Below are 20,772 nucleotides of genomic sequence, written 5' to 3'. Positions count from 1 at the left end.
ACGCACTGCTCTCTCCCTCCCCCCCCCACAATTCCCCGGGCGGGTAAGATGGCGGCGCGCAGTCGTTGGCCGTTGGTCCGCTCGGTGTGTTTGAATGGAGGGCGGAGGTTCGGAGCGGGGCGCGCGGGACTGGGCACCGAGCCGGCCCTGACCCCGGCCCCGCTCAGCCCCCGGTACCCACCCGTCCTCCCGTCCAGAACCGCTAAAAGCAAATCGGCTCAAAAGCGGCGGATGGAAGAGTTTTTCCAGCGGGTTCATGACACCCCCTCGGTGGCCGAGAAGCTCCGGCTCCTGACCCGGATCCAGCGACTCAAGTACGTCGTTTACCCGCAGACGTTATCGATCGACGCGGATCGCTGGTACCAGAGCTTCACCAAGACCGCCTTTGTGCCGGGGCTGCCCGGCCGACTCACCGCCGGCTCCGGGGCTGCCCTGGAGCTCGGCCAGCTCAAGTCCCTGGTGTGCGAGGCAGTTTTGCAGGAGAATTTCTACATGAAGAGGCGACGGCCGTTCCTGTACCGGGAAAGGGAGCAAACGGTGCTGCCGCTCCTCGGCAACCTGGTGCCTCGGCTCATCAGCGCCCTGGTAGCGGAAAACCCGCTGCTTGGAGCCTCGACCTTGGGTAAGGAATCCCTCCCTGCACCGCCCTCTGTCCCGGAGGCTTTCCCTACTCACCCAGGGTAAAAATGGGTCTTGGGCGGTATCGGGTCGGCCGCCTGATATTCAGTTCCATCGGGCTTAAAGGTCTAAAATGTCAGGCGCTGGGGCAGCTGATCCCATATCACCCATCCTGCTCCATTGCCCGAGATGAATTTCTGCCCCACGTTAACTCTTGTTGAAAGCGGGGTTTTCCTTCTAATGTGGAATAATATTGTTTATTAGACACCTAGTGGTCAAAACACCATGCAGGCTGAAACTTAGATAATACACGGTGGTTGTGTTTTAATCAGAGAACCATACTCAAAATTACTGGTGCCGAAAGAGGCCATTCAGCCCATTGTGTCTGCGCTGGCCAAAAAGAAACTAGCCGCTCATTTTAATCCCACTAACCAACACCTGGTCGGTAGCCTTGCAGGTTATAGCACTTCAGGTGCAGATTTGGGTACTTTTAAATGTGTTGAGCATTTCAGCCTCAACCGCCAATTCAGACAGTGAATTTGAGACACTCACCATCTGCTGGGTGAAAAAGTTTTTTCCTCCTGTATCCTCTAATCCTTCAACCAATCATCTTCAATCTGTGGCCCCTGGTAATTGACCCCTCAGTTTGGGGAAACAGGTCTTTTCTGTCTACCTTATCTAGTCCCCTTCATAATTATGTGCACCTCAGTTAGGTGACCCTTCAGCCTCCTCTGTTCTAAGGAAAACAATCCTAGCCTATCCAATCTTTTCTCGTAGCTGCAATTTTCAAGCCCTGGCAACATTCTTGTAACTCTCCTCTGTACTCTCTCCAGAGCAATTATGTCCTTGCTGTAATGTGACCAGAACTGTGCACAAAATTCTAGCTTTGGCTTAACCAGCATTTTATACAATTCCAGCATTACATCCCTGCTTTTGTATTCAATACCTTGTCCAATGAAGGAAAACATTCCATATGCTTTCTTTACCACCTTATCCATCTGTCCTGCTACCTTCAAGGACCTGTGGACATGCATTCCAAGGTGTCTCACTTCCTCAAACCCTCTCAATATCCTCTTGTTTTAATGAGTATCCCCTTGTTTTGTTTGTTCTCCCCAAATGCATTACCTCACACTTTTACGGATTGAATTCCATTCGCCACTTTTCTGCCCACTCAACCAAACCATTGATATTCTGGAGACAACAGTTATCCTCTTCTCTATCAACTACATGACCAATTTTTGTGTCATCTGCAAATTTCCTGATGCCACCCACAGTTAAGTCCAAATAGTTAATATATGAAACAAACCACAAGGGCCCCAGCACTGAGCCCTGTGGAATGCCACTGGAAACTGCTTTCGATTTGCAAAAACATCCATCGACTGTTACACTTGTCTCCTGTCACTGAGCCAATTTTTGATCCAACTCGCCACCTTCCCCAATATCCCATGGGATCTCACTTTTCTGACCAGTCTGCCTTGTCAAATGCCTTACTATAATCAATGTAGACAACATCCTCTGCCTTGCCCTCATCAATCCTCCTTGTCAAACAATTTGGTTAAGTTAGTAAGACATGATCTTCCCCTAACAAAACCATGCTGAGTATCCCTGATCAATCAGTGCCTTTCTAAGTGACAGTTTATCCTGCGTCTCAGAATTAATTCCATTAATTTGCCCATCACTGAAGTCAGACTGAATGGCCTATAATTTCCTGGCCTATCCTTTGCACCCTTTTTAAATAATGGTACAACGTTCACAGAGCTCCAAACCTCTGGTATCTCCCTGTATCTAGTGAGGATTGGAAAATGATCCTCAGAGCATCCGTGACTTCCTCCCTGGCTTCCTTTAACAGTTTAGGAAATAATCCGGCCTTGGTGATTTATCCACCTTCAAAGATGTCAGCCCTTCCAGTACTTCCTCTCTCGTTATCCTTCTCGTATTTAATATCTCACATTCCTCTTTAATGAGAGTGTCTGCATCATCCCTCCCCTTAGTGAAGACAAATGTACTCATTGAGAATCCTACCCACATCTTTAGCATCAACACAGAAGTTACCACATACATCCTTGATAGGCCCTACCCTTTCCTTAGTTATTCTCTTGATCTTAATGTACTGGGAAAATATTGGGTTTCTTTGATTTTACCTGCCCATATTTTTTGTATCCTCTCTTTGCTTCCCTAATTTCCTTTTTTACTTCATCCCTGTACTTTCTATACTCCTCGAGGCTTTCTACAGTATTAAGCTTTTTGTGACTGTTTTCTGCTTTATCTTACCCTGTCTGCTTTTGACTGACCGGGGGCTCTAGATTTGGTGGTGCCACCCATTTTCTTTGTGGGAATATGTGTGCAATGCCTGTAGAATTTTGCTTTTGAATGCCTCCCACTGATTTGACACCATTACCCTTCTAATAGCTGTATCCAGGCCACACTCGCCAGCTCACCTCTCAGCTTTGTAAAATTTGTCTTCCCCCAATTTAGAACTTTTATTCCTGTTATAGCTTTGTCCTTTTCCATAATGCTGCTCGATCTAACTATTGTGGTCACTATCTCCAAAATGGCCTCCCTCTGCTACTTCATTCAGTTGCCCAGCTTCATTTTCTAAGACTAAATCTAGAATTGGGCCCCTCTCATTAGACTTAACTGCTTGCTTAAAAAAAAGTTCACTTGAATATAGTTCAAGAATTTTGTGCTCTTCACACTGTTCATATCCCAATTAATATTAGGGTGTTTGAAGTCTCCAATTAGTACTGCCCTATTGTTTTTGCACTCAGAAATTTGCCTTCACATTTGCTCTTCTGATTCCCTTCAACTATTTGGGGGTCAATGGTACACTCCTAACAGTGTGGCTGTCCCTTTTTTAATTCTGAGCAACCCATATGGCCTCATTTGATGATTCATTTAGTATACCATCCCTCCTCACAGCTGTAATTGATTCTTTAACCACTGATGCTACACCTACACTTTTTTTTATCCCCCTCTCTCTCCTATACCTATACTCGTTTCTCGTGGGGCTGGGAGTAATCCTGAGATTGTTGCTTTAGAGGTCCTGCTTTTTAATCTCCTCCCTCACTCCCTAAAATCTGCTTTCAGGATCTCATTCCCTTTCCAACCAAAGTCATTGGTACCAATGTGGACCATGACCTCTGGCTGATCAGGTTCCCCCCCAAGAAGAATATCCTTCAATTGCTCGATGGCAACCTTGACTCTGACACCAGGGAGGCAACATACCAACCTGGAGTCATGTCTATGACCACAGAAATGTCTGCCCATTCCCCTAACTAATGAATCCCCTATCACTACTGCTCTTTCTTTCTTCTTCACCCACCCCGTACAGCTGAGCCGCCTGTGGTGCCATAAACTTCGTGCTGACTACACTCCTCTGAGGAACCAATGCCCTCACCAATATCCAAAACGGAAAACCGACTGACCAGCGGGACCCCAGGGGTCTCCTGCGCTACCTGCCTAGTTCTCTTGGATTGCCTGGCGGTCACCCATTCCCTCTCTGCCTCCAAGCTCCGAAGCTGTGATGTGACTACCGCTCTGAATATGGCACATCCAAGAAGCTGGATAGCACGGTGACTCCAGCCGCCGCACGAGCTCGAAACCCGGAGCTCAAGTTTCTGCAGCTGGTGACACTTCCTATGTATGTGGTATCGAGGGCACCGGTAGCATCCATGACTTGCCACATACTTATACATGCCACGTGACTGAGTTATCCTGTCATGGCTTCAATTTACTTCCCTTACGCTAACTTTATTTTACTTTGGTTTACTTATACTACTTTATTTTACTTGGCCTTGGCTTAACTTTACTTCCCCATCGCTTGTGTTTCTTACTTAAATCTAAGTAGCTACTTCTTTCAAAAAGAATGCATTTTTCTAATTTTCAGCTACTTAAAGACCCTCCCTAACAGCAGTTTCTTACCAACCAATGACATCGTTTCCCCCATGATGTCACACTTGGATTTTTAACTCAGCCCCCTAGTGCAGCTTTTCAACCCCTGGTCTCCCAGAGGCTGAGAAAGATAGTGGAAGAAAAAGAAAAGAGCACCTCCCTCCTCTCCTCACTGAACTCCCTTACTCACCAAACTCACAGCAATTACACGCAGAACTAGCTTCACTCTTTTATCAGAACCGACAAGATTGACAGTCACTGTAACACCAACTAGTCCATCAAGCCTGCCCTACATGATGGTTGGAAACATCATGCCTAAATTCAAAACCAGATCTAATAAAGAAAGAAAAAATCTGGGATATTCTCTTAACTCCTCAGGTTGAGACAAGTCCAGGAGATCTCATGGATCAAGTATCTGTCAAGACACTTGCCATGAATTGACCTCTGCCCCAGTCAAGCCTCCTCTTGAAGACATACAGAGAGTGAACACTCACCATCCAAGCTGGCAATGTATTCCACAAGCTCAATTTTCTGGGAAAAGAACTACCTAAATCCTGTATATTCCTATTTTTGTGTAGTTTAAACCCAAAAGATAAAAGACGATACTGGAATCCTGACATATGAATAGATAATGTCAAAAATACCCAGGTCGGGCAGCATCGGTGGAGAGCGAAACACCAGTTAATGTTTGAGTTCGCCATGACCTTGTATCAGAACTGAACAAAGTTAGAGATGTAACAGGTTTTAATTAAGTAAAGAGGCAGGGGAAAGATGGGGTTGGGGTGAGAAAGACTAACAGGGAAGGTCAGTAATTGGGGGTGGAAGGTAGGAGAGATGAAGTGAACAGAAATAATTCCAGTATCTGTAAGGAGGAGAGTGCGAGAGGAGGAACCTGGGACAGGCAGTCAGCAACAGCTAGAGGAGGGTACGAGAGGAGGAACCTGGGACAGGCAGTCAGCAGCACCTAGAGGAGGATCTAGCATCTAGTCCATAACTCGAGTAAGGGTAAAATAAAAGCAAAAGTGCATATTCTATTTATTTAAGATATGCCTGGGGAGCTCAGTCCCGTGATTTGCACATCCTGCGCTATGTGGGAAATCCTAGATGCTCCTGCTGGCCTCGATGACCATGTATGCAGGAGGTGCCTCCGACTGGAGCAACTCGGGCTCCAGGTTTTGGAGCTTGAGCGGCAGCAAGGGGCACTATGGTGCATTCACTACGGTGGATAGCACATTTCAGGACGTGGTCACTCTGCAGCTTAAGGAAGTGCAAACAGAGAGGGAATGGGTGATCACCAGACAGAAAAAGGGGACCAGGCAGGTAGTGAGAGGATTCCCTAAGTGCATCTTGTCGCAAACCATTTTTCAGCCTTGGAAAACGGTGAGAGTGTGTTCCTCTGTGGAGGCCAGCCAGAGCAAAGGCCATAGCTCTGTGGGCGGTCCATTTGCTCAGGATAGGAGGAAGAAGTGTGGAAGGGCAAAAGTGGTAGGGGATTTGTCAGTGAGGGAGTAGACATGCACTTCTGTGGCTGTAGGCGTGAGTCCATGATGGAATGTTGCCTCCTGGGTGCCAGGGTTAAGGATGTTACGGAATGGTTGTAGGACATTCTGAAGGGGGAGGGTGAACAGCCAGAGGTCATGGTCCATGTTGGGACCATTGACATATGAAGAAAGAGAAATGAGGTCCTACAAGCAGACTTTAGGGAGTTAGATAGGAAATTGAAAAGCAGGACTTCAAAGATAGTAATCTCCAGATTTCACCCAGTGCTACACAGTAGTGAGTAAAGGAACAGAAGGATAGAGCAGATGAATGTGTGGCTGGAGAGATGGTGCAGGAGAGAGGGCTTTAGATTCCTGAGGCATTGGGACCGTTTGTGGGGAAGGTGGGAACAGTACAAGTTGGATAGGTTACACCTGAACAGGAACGGGACCAACATCCTCGAAGGGAGGTTTTCTAATGTAATTGGGGAGGATTTAAACTAAATTGGCAGGGGGGGTGGGAGCCTGAAAAGAGTTCAGAGGGGAGAGTAGCTGAGATAGAATTAGAAGTTAAAATGCTAGTAAGTGAACCTGGAAGGCAGAGGAAACATAGGCTAGAGTTTAGCAAGGCTAAGTGGAATATGTTTTAACACAAGGAGCTTGAGGAAAAGACAGATGAGCTGAGGGCACGTGGGAGTATGATATAGCTATGACTGAAACTAAAAGAAGGACAGGATTGGCAGCTCAACATTCCTGGTTATAGGATATTCAGATGAGATAGAGAGGGGGATAGAAGAGGAGGGGAAGTTGCAATATTGATCTAGGAATCAAATATAACAGTGAGGAGATATGTAATCTTGGCAGGATCATCAAATGAGACCATATGGGTAGAAATAAAAAACATAAAAGAGGCAAACATGATGTTGGGTGTGTACTATAGGCCCCCAAACAGTCAGGGAGAGATAGAAGATCAAATATGTAATCAAATTTCAAGAGAAGTTTAAGAAAAATAGGACAATAATAGTGGGGGATTTTAACTACCCAAATATTAACTGGGATAGTTTTAATGTGCAAGGTAGGGAGAGAGCAAAATTCTTAAATTGCATCTAGGAGAGCTTTTTAGCCAGTACGTAGAAAGCCCAACAAGGGAGGCGGCAGTTCTGGACTTAATATTCGGAAATGAGCCAGGGCAGGTGGAAGGCATTTCAGTGGGGGAGCATTTTGGAGATAGTGACCATAACTCAGTTAGATTTAGGAAAAGGATAAAGTTGGGCTGGGAATTGAAGTTCTAAACTGGGGAGAGGCTAATTTTACTAAGGTGAGTTGTGATTTGGGCCAAGTGGACTGGGAGCAGCTACTTGCAGATAAAACTGTCAAGCAGTGGGAGTCATTCAAGGAGGAAATAACGAGAGTACTGGGAAAATATGTTCCCATAAAGGCCAGGAAATTACAGGCCAGTCAGTCTAACCTCGGTGGTGGGGAAGTTGCTAGAAAGAATTGAGGGGCAGAATATATCTGCACTTGGAGAGACATGGATTAAGCAGGGATAGTCAGCATGGATTTGTTAATGGAAAGTCGTGGTTGACAAATTCATCGAATTTTTTGAAGAGGTAATCAGGAGTGTTGATGAGGATAATGTATTTGATGTGGTCTACATAGACTTTAGCAAGGCGTTTGATAAGGGCCCTCATGGCAGACTGCTCAAGAAAGTAAGAGCCCATGGGATCCAAGGCAAAGTGGAACATTGGATCCAAAATTGGCTGAGAAGCAGGAAGCAGAGGGTGATGATAGAGGGTTGTTTCTGTGACTGCCTGTTTCCAGTGGGGTTCCGCAGGGCTCGGTACTGGGGCCCTTGCTGTTTGTGGTGTACATAAATGATTTGGACTTAAATGTAGGAAGTATGATCAAGAAGTTCGCAGATGACACGAAAATTAGTAGGGTGGTAAATAGTGAAGAGGATATCCGTAAACTGCAGGAGGATATCTATGGACTGGTCAGGTGGGCAGAGCAGTGGCAAATGGGATTCAACCCGGCAGAATGTGAGGTAATGCACTTGGGGAGGGCTAACAAGGCAAGGGATTACACTATGAATGGTAGGGCCCTGGAAAGTACTGAAGATCAGAGGGACCTTGGTGTGTATATCCATGATCCCTGAAGGTAGCAGGGCAGGTAGATAAGGTGGTTAAGAAGGCATATGGAATAGTTGCCTTTATTAGATGAGGCATAGAATACAAGAGCAGGCAGGTTATGTTGGAACTGTATAAAATGCTGGTTAGGCCACAACTGGAGTACCGCATGCAGTTCTGGTCACCAGATTATAGGAAGGATGTGATTGCAGAGGAGATTTACCAGGATGCTGCCTTGTCTGGAGGGTCTGAGTTACGAGGAAAGATTGGATAGGCTAGGGTTGTTTTCCTTGGAGCAATGAAGGTTGAGAGGGGACTTGATAGAGGTGTATAAAATTGAGCAGCATAGATAGGGCGGCTAGGAAGGCACTTTTTTCCATTAGTAGAGGGGCCAATAACCAGGGGGCATAGGTTTAAGGTAAGAGGTAGAAAGTTGAGGGGAGTTGAGAAATTTTTTTCACCCAGAGGGTGGTGGGAGTCTGGAACTCACTGCCTGAAAGGGTGGTTGAGTCAGAGACTCTTGTAACATTTAAGAAGTATTTAGATATTCAGTTGCGTTGCCATAGCCTTCAGGACTATGGGCCAAGCGCTGGAAAATGGGATTAATGTAGTCAGATCTTTGTTGACCGGTGCGGACACGATGGGCCGAATGGCCGTTACGGGGAGAAGGCGGTTGAGAAACTTATCAGCCATGATTGAATGGCAGAGCAGACTCGATGGGCCGAATGGCCTAATTTCTGCTCCTATGTCTTATGATCTTATGAATGGCGGCCTCCTGTGCTGTAGACGTCTGAGTCTGTTGACTGGGAAAAATGGGAGCAGTGGTTAGGATCTGAAATTGATGAACTCTATATTATTGAGTCCGTAACGTTGTAAAGTACGTAAAAGTTGAGCTGCTCTTGAAATAGTGTAGGAGGCCAAGGTCAGAATGGAGCAGAGAATTAAAAGTGACAGGCAACTCACGATTGTGATTGAGGGCTGAACAAAGGCCTTCAGCAAAGTGGTAAGGACGGCATCATGAGCAGCGAATACCGTATTAAATCTAAAGCTACAAGTAAATTCATGTTTAACCTGGAAGAGGCTTTTGGGGACCTGGATGGTGGGAAGGAGGAGGTGAAATGACAGGTGTCCAACGAACATTTAAGCAGTATATAACCTTCCGTACTCAACATCAAGTTCAACAATGTCAGGTCACAATCACTGCTCCCATTTTTTTCTGACATGCTGGTAATGGTTCTGTTGTTCACTTAATTGCTGCTGCCTTCCACCCTATCTCGGGTCTTTCCTTTTTTGTTCTGATACAAAAGCAAAATACTCCGGATGCTGGAAATCAGTGATGAAGCAGAAAATGTTGTTCTGATGACAGGTCATTCACTGGAAACATTAAACCTGTTTCTCCACAGATGCAGCCAGATCAGCTGAGCATTTCCATCATTTTATGATTTTTTTCAAACAAGTAATTGACCTGGAAGGTTCAGCAGTTGTCAATTAAATATCTAAACTTGTTTGTGGGAAATACTCTGGCTGGTAAGCTTTTGCATAGTCATGCCCAGTAATATTGGCATTGCCAATAGCGGCTTCCAACTGACCATTCCTAGCCATAAACCCAAAGCTGCGCAAAATCCATAGTCACTCTGCCGTCGTTATTTATGCAGCTCTGTGGCGTTCTAGTGCCAATGCAGTCATAGTTCCTAACCCTGACCTTGAATTGCACTGCTGGTGCACAACTGTTAACTCCCATACTTCTAGATTACTATCACACCTCTTAAAATAAATACAAGATACGGTTCATGTTGGAAATCTGAAATAAAAACATTAAATACTGGGAACACTTAGGTCATTCCTTGACATTCAGTGGCATTACCATCGCTGAATCACCCACTATCAACTCCCTGGGGGTTACCGTTGACCAGAAACTGAACTGGTCTAGCCATATAAATACTGTGGCTACAAGAGGCTAGGAATCCTGCAATGAGTAACTCACCTCCTTACTCCCTAAAGCCTGTCCACCATCTACAAGGCACAAGTCAGAAATGTGGTGGAATACACTCCAATTGTCTGGATGACTGCAGCTCCAACAACACTCAAGTAGCTTGACACCATTCAGGACAAAGCTGCTTGATTGGCACTCCATCCACAAACACTCTCTCCCTCCATCACTGATGCACAGTGGTAGCAGTGTGTACCATCTACAAGATGCACTGCAGAAACTCACCAAGGCTCCTTAAACAGCACCTTCCAAACCCACGACCACGATTATCTAGAAGGACAAGGGCAGCAGACACAAGGGAACACCACCACCTGGAAGTTCCCCTCCAAGCCACTCACCATCCTGACTTGAAAATATATCACCGTTCCTTCTCTATCACTGGGTCAAAATCCTGGTACTCCCTAACAGCTCTGTGGGTGTACCTACACCACATAGACTGCAGCGGTTCAAGAAGGCAGCTCACCACTACCTTCTCAAGGGCAATTAGGGATGGACAATAATCCTGTCCTAGCCAGCGACACCCACATCCCATGAATGTATTTAAAAAATTGGTCAGGCAGCATGTATCGTGAAAGAAATAGTTAATGTTTTAGGCTGTTGACCTTTTGCCAGAAATAGGAGGAGACATTACAAATGAACAACTTTCACGGAAAATTGCAGGAAAAGAGCACAAAGGAGACTTCTGATAGGATGGAGGGCAGGAGTGATTAAATTACAGAAGTGATGGATAGTAGCTTTCCAAATCTGAGTAAAATCACTTGTTTCAAAGCAGTATATGTAATAATTCTCAATTTTTTTTACATAGAAGAGAAAAGTAAAAATTCTGGAACGTATCTTGACGTATGTATGTCATTCAATCCCTCCCAAAAAGTACATCCTTTTTAGTTTTGCCTTTAAAGAGGTGGCACTGGACACAGGATTAAGGGAACTGGTGTGGATGAGTTGCCAAATTTAGTATTTTGAGGGAAGCTTCCTAGATTTTGGGGTGCTTCAAAAATCTTGACCTTCTGAAGGGTTTGTTAATTTAACTTGCACAATTTGATAAACTAGTCAAAGCATGTTAGTGATTTCCTTAGTAAGCATTCCTTAAAGGAATGAACAGTAGGAGAAACAGATGTTAATATATCTATTTGTGATGACAGATTTTTAAAAACGACATGATTTTTTTTTCAATTCCACTTCTAACCCTCAAATCGAAAAGCTTCTATATAATATACATCATGTCAATCGTACCTTTCCCACCTTGCAAGATTCTAAACGTTGAAACTTTAGATTAACATTTAACACGAGTAACTAGTTACAACTAAGGAATTAAATCTTAAGCATTAATGGATTGGTGCTTTAAAGAATATTTTTATTCTTGTTTCAGATTATGAACCAGAAGTTAACTTTTTCTGGTTGCGGGGTGAACGAACTGTTCCTCGAGGGCATCGGAAAGGGCAAGTAGACCCTATTCGTTTCCAGATTGATGACAAACCTTACTGCCAAATTCGGGTTCATGACCAACTCCCTGAGGTAATAGCTCAGTGAAGACAGCTAAGGGTTTTAAAGGCATCTTCTGTTTGTTCGTTTGTAACCAGAAGTTTCCTGCATTTTAGTCAGGTGTTGTTGGCATTAACCACATAGTATAACACCAAGTATCAGGTAAAGTTCTCTCTTCTGTTATAATACTGTGTTTTAACCTTTTTCTTTTAACTGGGGATCACCATTATGCTTTTTGGGAATGATATTTAAAGTTTAATAAGATATGAGTTAAAATCATTAATCAAGAGAATTTTAGATTTCAGAGTCATAGAGGTCTGCAGCACAGGAAATGGCCCTTCGGCCCATTGAGTCTGTGTTGGTCAAACAAGTACCTAACTATTCTAATCCCATTTTCCAGCACTAGGTCCATAGCCTTGCATGCCATGGCACCACAAGTGCAAATCCAAATATTTCTTCAATGTTATGAGGGTTTCTGCCTCTACCACCCTTTCAGGCAGAAAGACCCAGATTCCCACTACCCTCTGAGTAAAAGAATTCTTCCTCACACCCCCTCTAAACCTCCTGCCCCTTACCTTAAATCTATACCCTGCTGGTTATTGAACCCTCCACCAAGGGGAAAAGTTCCTTCCTGCCTACCCTATCTATGCCCCTCGTAATTTTATACACCTCAATCATGCCCCCCTCAAACTTCTCTGCTTCAGGGAAAATAACTCCAGTCTATCCAATCTCTCCTCATAATTAAAACTTTCCAGTCCAGGCAACATACTGGTAAATGTCCTCTGCACTCTCTAATGCAATCATATCCTTCCTATAATGCGGATTCCAGAAATGCACGCAATACTCTAGCTGTGGCCTAACCAGTGTTTTATACAGTTCCAGCAAAACCTCCCTGCTCTTATATTCTATGCCTCGGCTAATAAAGGCAAGTATCCCAGATGTCATCTTAACCACCTTATCTACCTGTCCTGCTACCTTACGAGACCGATGGACATGCACACGAAGGTCCCTTTGATCCTCGGTACTTCCCAGAGTCCTATCATTCATCGCTTATTCCGTGCCTTGTTTGTCCTGGCCAAGTGCATCACCTCTCACTTATCCAGATTAAATTCCATTTCCCACTGATCAGCCCGTCTATATCCTCCTGTAATCTGAGGCTCACTATTTACCACCCCACCAATTTTCCTGCCATCTATAAACTTACTGATCAACCCTCCTACATTCAAGTCTGAATTGTTTATATGTACCACAAACAGTAAGGGACCCAACACCGATTGATCCCTGTGGGACCCCACTGGACACAGGCATCCAGTCACAGAAACACCCCTCGACCATCACCCTCTGCTTCCTGCCACTCAGCCAATCCTGGATCTAATTTGCCAAATTGCCTTGGATCCCATGGGCTCCTACCTTTGTTATTAGCCTCCCATGTGGGACCTTATCAAAAGCCTTGCTGAAGTCTAAGTAGACTGTGTCAAATGCATTGCCCTCATCTACACACCTGGTCACCTCTTCGAAAAATTCAATCAGATTGGTCAGACATGACCTCCCCTTAACAAAGCCATGCTGACTGCCCTTAATTAATCCCTGCTTCTCAAGTGTAGATTAATTTTGTCCCTCAGAATTGCTTCCAATAGTTTCCCCACCATTGAAGTTAGACTGACTGGCCTGTAGTTCCCTGGTTTATCCCTTCCCCACTTCTTGAATAACGGTACTACATTGGCTGCCCTCCAGTCCTCTAGCACCTCTCCTGTGGCCAGAGAGGTATTGAAAATTATTGCCAGCGCCCCTACTATCTCCTCCTTTGCCTCACTTAACAGCCTGATTTTAATGATGCAATGTGTTTTACTATATTAATTTATTCATCTTCTCAAAGAAAGCTCTCACCTAGCTATTTCCTTTCTCACTGCATCTCTATTCTCAAAACAACATCAACATAATTTCAACAAATTAATTTTTGTATCTGTTCAACATTTTTCAAATAAAGAACACTAATGGGCAAAATTCCATCTATAAAGTTAGTTTAAAAAAAGCATAATGCATAACTTCAGACATTTAAATTTTATAGAAAATGCAATGAAACAACAATTCAGACATATCCAAGGATTCAATGTTTTTGAAGTGTAAGGACTGGGTTGTGCAGTGAGTTGGACAAGAATCTTTCACTGCTGCACTTTGCCTGTTTGCAAGCTGTTGAAAATCTTGCAACATGTTTGTCTGCTTTTATTCTCATTCCAGCACAAAACTGTCTCCTTTTCAGCAATTTCAACCTGAAGGCAGAATACTGATGTGAAAATGTTATTGGCTTACTAGGGTCTGCCCTTCTGAGGCTGGGGCAGGCTTGTTGCTGAGGCAAAATAGAGAAAACTTCACTCTGCACCAGACCTAATCCCATGTGTGGTTGACACTGCAACGCAAGGAGTGGGGGGAAATCATTGTTTTTCAAACGGTATATTAAGTTTAATTAAAAATTCCTGAAATCTTTTATTATATGTTCTTCAAAACTCTTAAACAAAATGATAGGGTGTACAAGAAGGCAGCTCACCACCATGTTCATGAGGGCAATTAGGGATGGGCAATAAATACTGGCCTAGCCAGTGATGCCCACATCCCATGAATGAATTTTTCTGTCCTAATTCAATGATTCACATAGACGGAAAATAATTTACTTTGATGCCTGGTGCTTTGAAGAGAGCTTGATGCTATGTTCTCCTTTAGTGTGCTATGTGTCAGCATACTCTGCCGGGGAAAGAAAGCAAGCTTGCATTTATGTAGCACTTTTCAAACCCTCTGGGCACCCGAAAGCTGTTTACAGCCAATGAAATACTTTTGAAGTACAGTCACTGGTACCATGTAGGAATTACAGTTAGTTTGCACACAAGCAACACGATAATGACCAGGTAATCTGTTTTTGTTTGGACAGTTAGAGAACATTAAGTATTAGCCAGAATTCTAGGAGATCTCCCCTGCTCTTTGAAGTTGTGCCATTGGACCTTTTACATTCACTGAGAGGGCGGACGAGACATCAGCTAATGTCTCATCCGCAGGATGACCTCTTAGACGGTACAGAACAATGTGTCTGCCATGCTTATGTACCCAAGCTTCTGGAGGGCACCCTTGAACTTACAACCTCTGACTCTTCTGAAAGTGCTATCCTTGAGCCAATACTAATTCCTCTGTTACTCTTTTTAGTTTTTTTACTTCCTGTAGGAAGTAACCTACTTCACACTGGTTACCTATATGTAGCATAATTCTCTTTACAATAGCATGTCAGACTTTCAGCATGTTCAATTAAGGAGAATCCTTTCTTGTAGATGTTGCATGTAGACAGGCAAGACCAGCTGATTGGTCTTTTGTATCTAACTGACTTCAGAATTCATTATTTTATTTTCTGTAGGGGCAAGATGCTCTTGGTTGCAAGGTGATTTCCCTTTCAAAGGATTGGGTTTCTCATTCTCCTCTTATGGATAATTTGTGTTTTTTTCCCCTACTTTGGACAAAATGAATCAATTTGCATGAGACTAGAGGAGTTAGTGCACAAGTTAAAGGGAGGGGAATTCATGTTTGCTTGAAAGTACCTGTATGAGATTTTGTAATGAATTGGATAAGGAACCTTTAGATATGGTGTGTTAGGAGCTGCTACTCTGACCATGCAAATAATCTAGGAGATCTTTTAAAATATTGTTCAACATGGTTTGCTTCAATTTTTCTATTTGCTACAGAATCAGAACATTCTATGGCTAGCAATAGAACCGTTACACTCTTTACTGGTTAATAATCAATACTTAATCAGTCTTTAAAGCTGCATAATTATTTGCTGTTAAAATGTTAATTTTTATCATTATTAAACATTGAAATGGCTATTTTCTTCAATGCTTTAACATCAGCTTCTGGATTAGCAGATTCTATCCTGAGAGAATTGATTTCTATAACTTGGTCACTGGTTGATACTGAATTTTTATTTGATGTTTAAAAGTTAGATGTTTACCTGGAAAGCATTTTTAAAATTCAGCTTGTTTCTCTTCCTAGTTTGTGCCCTTGGGACAATCGGTTCCTGAAGATGTTCCTGTTATTCAAATTGAACCAAGCCGACTTCCATTATTTCAACGGCAGTATGACAACAATATTTTCATTGGTAAGGTGGAAAATGGATTTACGGCTTGTACTTTTTTCATATTTAAGATTTGCATAACTGAGTATTTTATTAAACTAAATACTGCACCACAACTTGTTTTAATGGGCTGGGAATTAGTATTCAGCTGAATTACTGTATTGTATTGCATTTTAGTATGACCAAGTGCAAGACTGTACTTTTATGTCTTCTATTTACAGGCTCAAAGATTGCTGATTCTTCCTGCTATGGGCATACCCAGTTTCACTTTGCTTCTGATAAATTGAGACGAGAAAAACTAATAAAAGACAACCTGACTGACCAGATTGAAGTGCGTTTGCGTGCCAATGGCATTGCAAGTTTGTTTGCTTGGACTGGAGCACAGGCAATGTATCAAGGTTAGGCAGTGCTAATTCATCAAAGCTCGAAAACCTTGTTTTTATAGTATGTTCTCTTATTTATTTTCCTTCTGAACCCTGCTTTTATTTATTTTCCTTTCCTTGTGGGTCCTGGAGTTATGTATTTTATTCATCTAAACAAACAGGTTTTTGCTGACTATTAGGAAAATTACCAGGAATTGTATTAGAAAAGAAAACTGGTGATGATCTTACATTTTTACTTCCGGTGTACTCTCCTATTGAATACAGCAGGGGAAACCAATTTACTGCGTTAGTCAGTTTAATTGCCACTCATGGGAATGCTATTTCAGAAAGACATTAGAGAGCCAGGCTCAATAAATCCGTTACTATTGGTATGAATGAGGTACAGCTGTGATTTGAGTATCCTAGTAATAAATCATGTGTACAAGCAATTGATAATGCAGACTTTTGTACCATTAAAAGTTTGAATATTGGGACATGGGTTTTCAAATGACCCTTGATTTAACTGATGAAGCTTAACATGCATAGCAGCACTTAATTCTCTCACTGACAATATGGTGTCTGAATAATCTTAAGTACTAAAATTTTACAGTTAGATTTTTAAACAACAGATGAATTTCTTTATTCATGGGGAGACAGTGGCATAGGGTAATGTCACTGGACTAGTAATCCAGAGGCCCAGGATGTTCTGGGGACAAGGGTTCAAATCCTGCCATGGCAGCTGGTGAAACTAAATTCAATTAACAATCTGGAATTTAGGAAAAACTAGCCTCAGTAATGGTGACCATGAAACCATTGTTTACATTCGTAAAAACCAATCTGGTTCACTAAAGTCCTTCAGGGAAGGAAATCTGCTGCCCTTACCTCGTCTGGCCTATATGTGACTCCAGACCCACAGCAATGTGATTGGCTCTTAACTGCCCTCTGAAATGCTATGGAAAGTGACTTGTCTCAAGGGCAATTAGGGATGGGCAACAAATGCTGGCCTTGTCAGTGACACCCACATCCCATGAAAAAATAAAACTTTTAAAAAGTGATGGCCAACCGAGTCATTGCAAGCATGAGGCTTTGCTGATAATCACTGTTAAGGTTTTAGAACTAATCTTAAATTTACCATCAAAGATGTTGAACCAATAACAGAATGCTACAGTTAAATTATACTTCTAATTTGACAATGATCATTGCAGATTTCTAAATTATCTAAAGATCCTGGAAATAACTGCACAGGTACTTTTCAAGAATGTACAAGGCAGTTTGATCTCTGTTCATTTAAAAAGTCTGTAAAGCTCAGTTTACAAACAGTAGTCGGATTCCCATTGAGTGATAGCACTACCAGCTCCAAATTAAATTGACCTGTGGATACAGCTGGCTCATGTCTGAGCAGTTTCACATTTTTCTTTATTCTTTCATGGGATGTGGGTGTCACTGGCTAGGCCTGCATTTGCTCTTGAGTGCCATTTCACAGGGGCAGTTAGGAGTCAGCCACATTGCCGTGGATCTCAAGTCAGATGTGGGCCAGACCGGATAAGATTTCCTGTCATTGGGGAACCAGGTGGATTTTTACAACAATCGGTGATAGTTTCATGGTTGCTATTACTGAGGCTAGCTTTAGATTCCAGATTTTATTACTGAATTTCAATTCCACCAGCAGCCATGGTGGGATTTGAGCCTTTGTCCCCAGAGCATTTGCTTGGGCCTCTGGATTACTAGTCCATTACCACTACACACGATCTCCCCATATCTCTGTCATCTCTGTGGTGTGTGACAGAGTTTCCCAGAAGATTTTGGTTTTGGATTAGCACTGGAGGATTAGGACAAATAATGGCCTTTCTTTCTAGAAAAGCAAGTTTTGAAGAGGACACAGTCTGCAGAGGTATATAAATAACTTGGGGCAACGAGGTGGCAGATGCAGGATAATGTGGAGAAGTGTGAATGCTATCCACTTTGATAGGAAGAATAGAAAAGCAAAATATATTTAAATGGAGAGAACTACAGAATACTGCAATACAGAGGGATCTGAGTATACTTGTACATGAAACACAAAGAGTTAGCATGCAGGTACAATGAGTAATTAAGCACATGAAATGTTAGACTTTATTGCAAAGTATGGTGTGTAAATGCAGATAAGTCTTTTTACAGCTGTGGAGGGCCATTGTTGAGACCACACCTAGAAGACTGCGTACCGTTTTGGTCCCCTAATTTAAGATGCGATATACTTGCAATGGGGCAGCTCGGAGAAGGTTCACTAGGTTGATTCTTGGGAATGAAGGGTTTGTCCTAAGAGGAAAGGTAGAGCAGGTTGGGCTTGTACACATTGAAGTTTAGAAGAATGAGAGGTGATCTTATTGAAACATATAAGATTCTAAGGGGACTTGGTAGGGAGGATGCCAAGAAGACGTTTCCCTTACAGTGACTGTCCATTTAAGATGGTGATGAGGAAGAATTTCTTCTGAGGGTCATGAATCTTTGGAACTCTTTACTCCAGAGAGCTGTAAAAGCTGAGCCATTGAATATATTCAAAGCTGAGGGACAGATTCTTGAACTTCGGGAGAGTCAAGGGTTATGGAGAACAGGCAGGAAAGTTGAGGCCAAAATCAGATCAACCATGATCTTATTGAATGGTGAAGCAGGCTTGAGGAGCTGTATGGCCTACACATGCTTCTATTTCCGTTCTGCTCACAAGGTTACCAATAATGCCGTTGCAACTATTTTCCAGTCCGTGAAAATATTCAATGAGGACTTCAACTTGTTTATTCACTTTCTGCTCAAAAAAAGTCAGTGTAAAGTAATGTAAAATTAATGAAAAGTCTTTTTTGACCAAAGGCCATTGAATCTTTAAACTAAGTTATAGTGTGCAATATATCTCAATCTTTTTATGAACACATCCACACCTAAATAATTCACAGGTGAAATGCTTTTGAGATGTGGTAACACATAAATGCAAATCTTTGTTAACGAACAATACTCCTCAGTACTAAATTATCCAATTAACACAGTGCTCGTTACAATAGCACCCACTGCACTTTTCCCCCATACAATAGTTCCTGAACTTATGTAGCCTTAAGCTAGAGACTGCAATAATTTGCAACACATTAATTACCTCAGTTAATTAAGTTTTTTCTGGGCTCCCAGTTAGTTGACAGGTATAAAACTGTTCTCTCCCCCTTTGCATCCTACCCCCAGCCCACCCCAGTGGCAGCCTTGCCCCCACCACAGCAACCGGTTCCCACCCGCCCCACGGCAGCCAGTCATCTCCTCCCACCACCCTCTCTCCCCCTCTCTCTCTCTCTCTCTCTCTCTCTCTCTCTCTCTCTCTCTCTCTTCCCCCCTCCCCATCCCCACAGCAACCTGCCCCCACCCCTACAACAGCCTTCGACCCCCTACAAGCAGGCTCCCCACAGTGGCCCTTTCCGCACCCCATCCCCCTTACACCAGCCTTCCCCACTCCTTACAGCAGCCTGCTGTCCCCCCCCTACCTCCCTACAGTGGCCATCACCCAGCCTCCTTGCCTCCAGCAGGCCCCCCCAATGCCTACCCCAGCCTCTGGTGGGCTCTTTGCCGCCGCCCCCACCACCCCACAACCATGCATCCCCTTTTTCTCCCCCCCCCCCCCCCCCCCCGCAGCCTGTGATTGGAGGGGCAGTTCCTCTTGGATTTTGTCACTTGCACATACTGTTACGAATTTCCTCTATTTTTCTCATGGTTTATTTGTGGTTGCCCCCTTGATTGAATTTTTTCCAGCTTTTTTGGGTCTTTGGAAGGAAAAATCACCCACTGCCCCCTGTGTGTTTTGAACCCTGAATACAAGTATTCTCAAACTGATGATTTCATTTCTTTTTGTCATTTCAGGTTTCTGGAGTGAGGCAGATGTAACCCGACCGTTTGTCTCCCAAGCTGTAATTACAGATGGAATTTTTTTCTCTTTCTTTTGCTATCAGTTGAACACTTTAGCTCTGTCTTCCAGGGCAGACCAGCATAACGAGCGCAAGAACATTTGCTGGGGGACAGAAAGTATGCGTCTATATGAAGATGTTGAAGGAGATAATGTCAGAGGGTTCAATGATGAGGTCCTGAGCCTACTTGTTCACTTCTTGCTCAATAGACCAGAATCAATAGAAAGTAGCATAAGCTGAATGTAATTTCTTTTATAAGTTTGAAAGTAATTTGAAGGTTGTAATATATATATTTGAGTGCACACCTATTAAGTATATAATGTATGTATGGGTTTCAAAATCTGATCATAGGTTCATTTTAAACTACCTAAAATACATTCTTCCAAAATTTCCCCAGCACTGCTAGGATGGATTGTTTTCAGGTGAGGGGTATGTTCTTTTTGTCAAATTAAATGGAATTCCGTTTGTAATAGTTGAAAAAAAAATTCTAATGATTATCACAAGCTTATCTAAAGTTTATTTTAAAAACCATTCCATCTCAGCCACAAATTTTAGAAATATTCTTAAAATAATTAAACTTGAGACTGTTCTGCTAGTCGGAACTGATACTAAGAAACATGATTAACTTCCAATCATGCAGACAAGAATGTTGAGCGATCAGGAAGGACACCAGATGGGAAAGGAGATGGAGTTGCTTTGTATGTCAAGGACATCTTGGAATAGATTCTCCTGTCACTTCACTGATTGTGCATTCCACGCTCTAGGTTGATGATGCCATTTATCATGTTAGGCCAGGACTTGGT

The 20,772-nt window shown here is 43.1% G+C and overlaps 1 protein-coding gene across 1 annotated transcript; it reads left to right on the top strand.

Moving 5' to 3' along the window:
* The first annotated feature begins 35 nt into the window (after positions 1-35).
* Positions 36-20,434, top strand: mrps30 (mitochondrial ribosomal protein S30). Its single transcript, XM_078550090.1, has 5 exons — positions 36-622; positions 11,473-11,618; positions 15,615-15,720; positions 15,918-16,094; positions 19,926-20,434. Exons 1-5 carry the CDS (start codon positions 49-51, stop codon positions 20,207-20,209), a joined length of 1,287 nt encoding a protein of 428 aa, XP_078406216.1. The 5' UTR covers positions 36-48; the 3' UTR covers positions 20,210-20,434.
* The last annotated feature ends 338 nt before the right edge of the window (positions 20,435-20,772 follow it).

This window comes from Cetorhinus maximus, chromosome 1 (assembly GCF_964194155.1).
Source record: "Cetorhinus maximus chromosome 1, sCetMax3.hap1.1, whole genome shotgun sequence".
In the NCBI taxonomy this organism is placed as follows: domain Eukaryota; kingdom Metazoa; phylum Chordata; class Chondrichthyes; order Lamniformes; family Cetorhinidae; genus Cetorhinus; species Cetorhinus maximus.
This window is presented reverse-complemented; position numbering and strand designations above follow the sequence as displayed.

Bases quoted from the DNA above. Each gene is read 5' to 3' on its own strand.
- mrps30 (XM_078550090.1), top strand. From the start codon at position 49: ATGGCGGCGCGCAGTCGTTGGCCGTTGGTCCGCTCGGTGTGTTTGAAT. The intron at 11,619-15,614 runs GTAATAGCTCAG...TTCTCTTCCTAG, and splicing joins TTCATGACCAACTCCCTGAG to TTTGTGCCCTTGGGACAATC. The intron at 15,721-15,917 runs GTAAGGTGGAAA...TTCTATTTACAG, and splicing joins TGACAACAATATTTTCATTG to GCTCAAAGATTGCTGATTCT.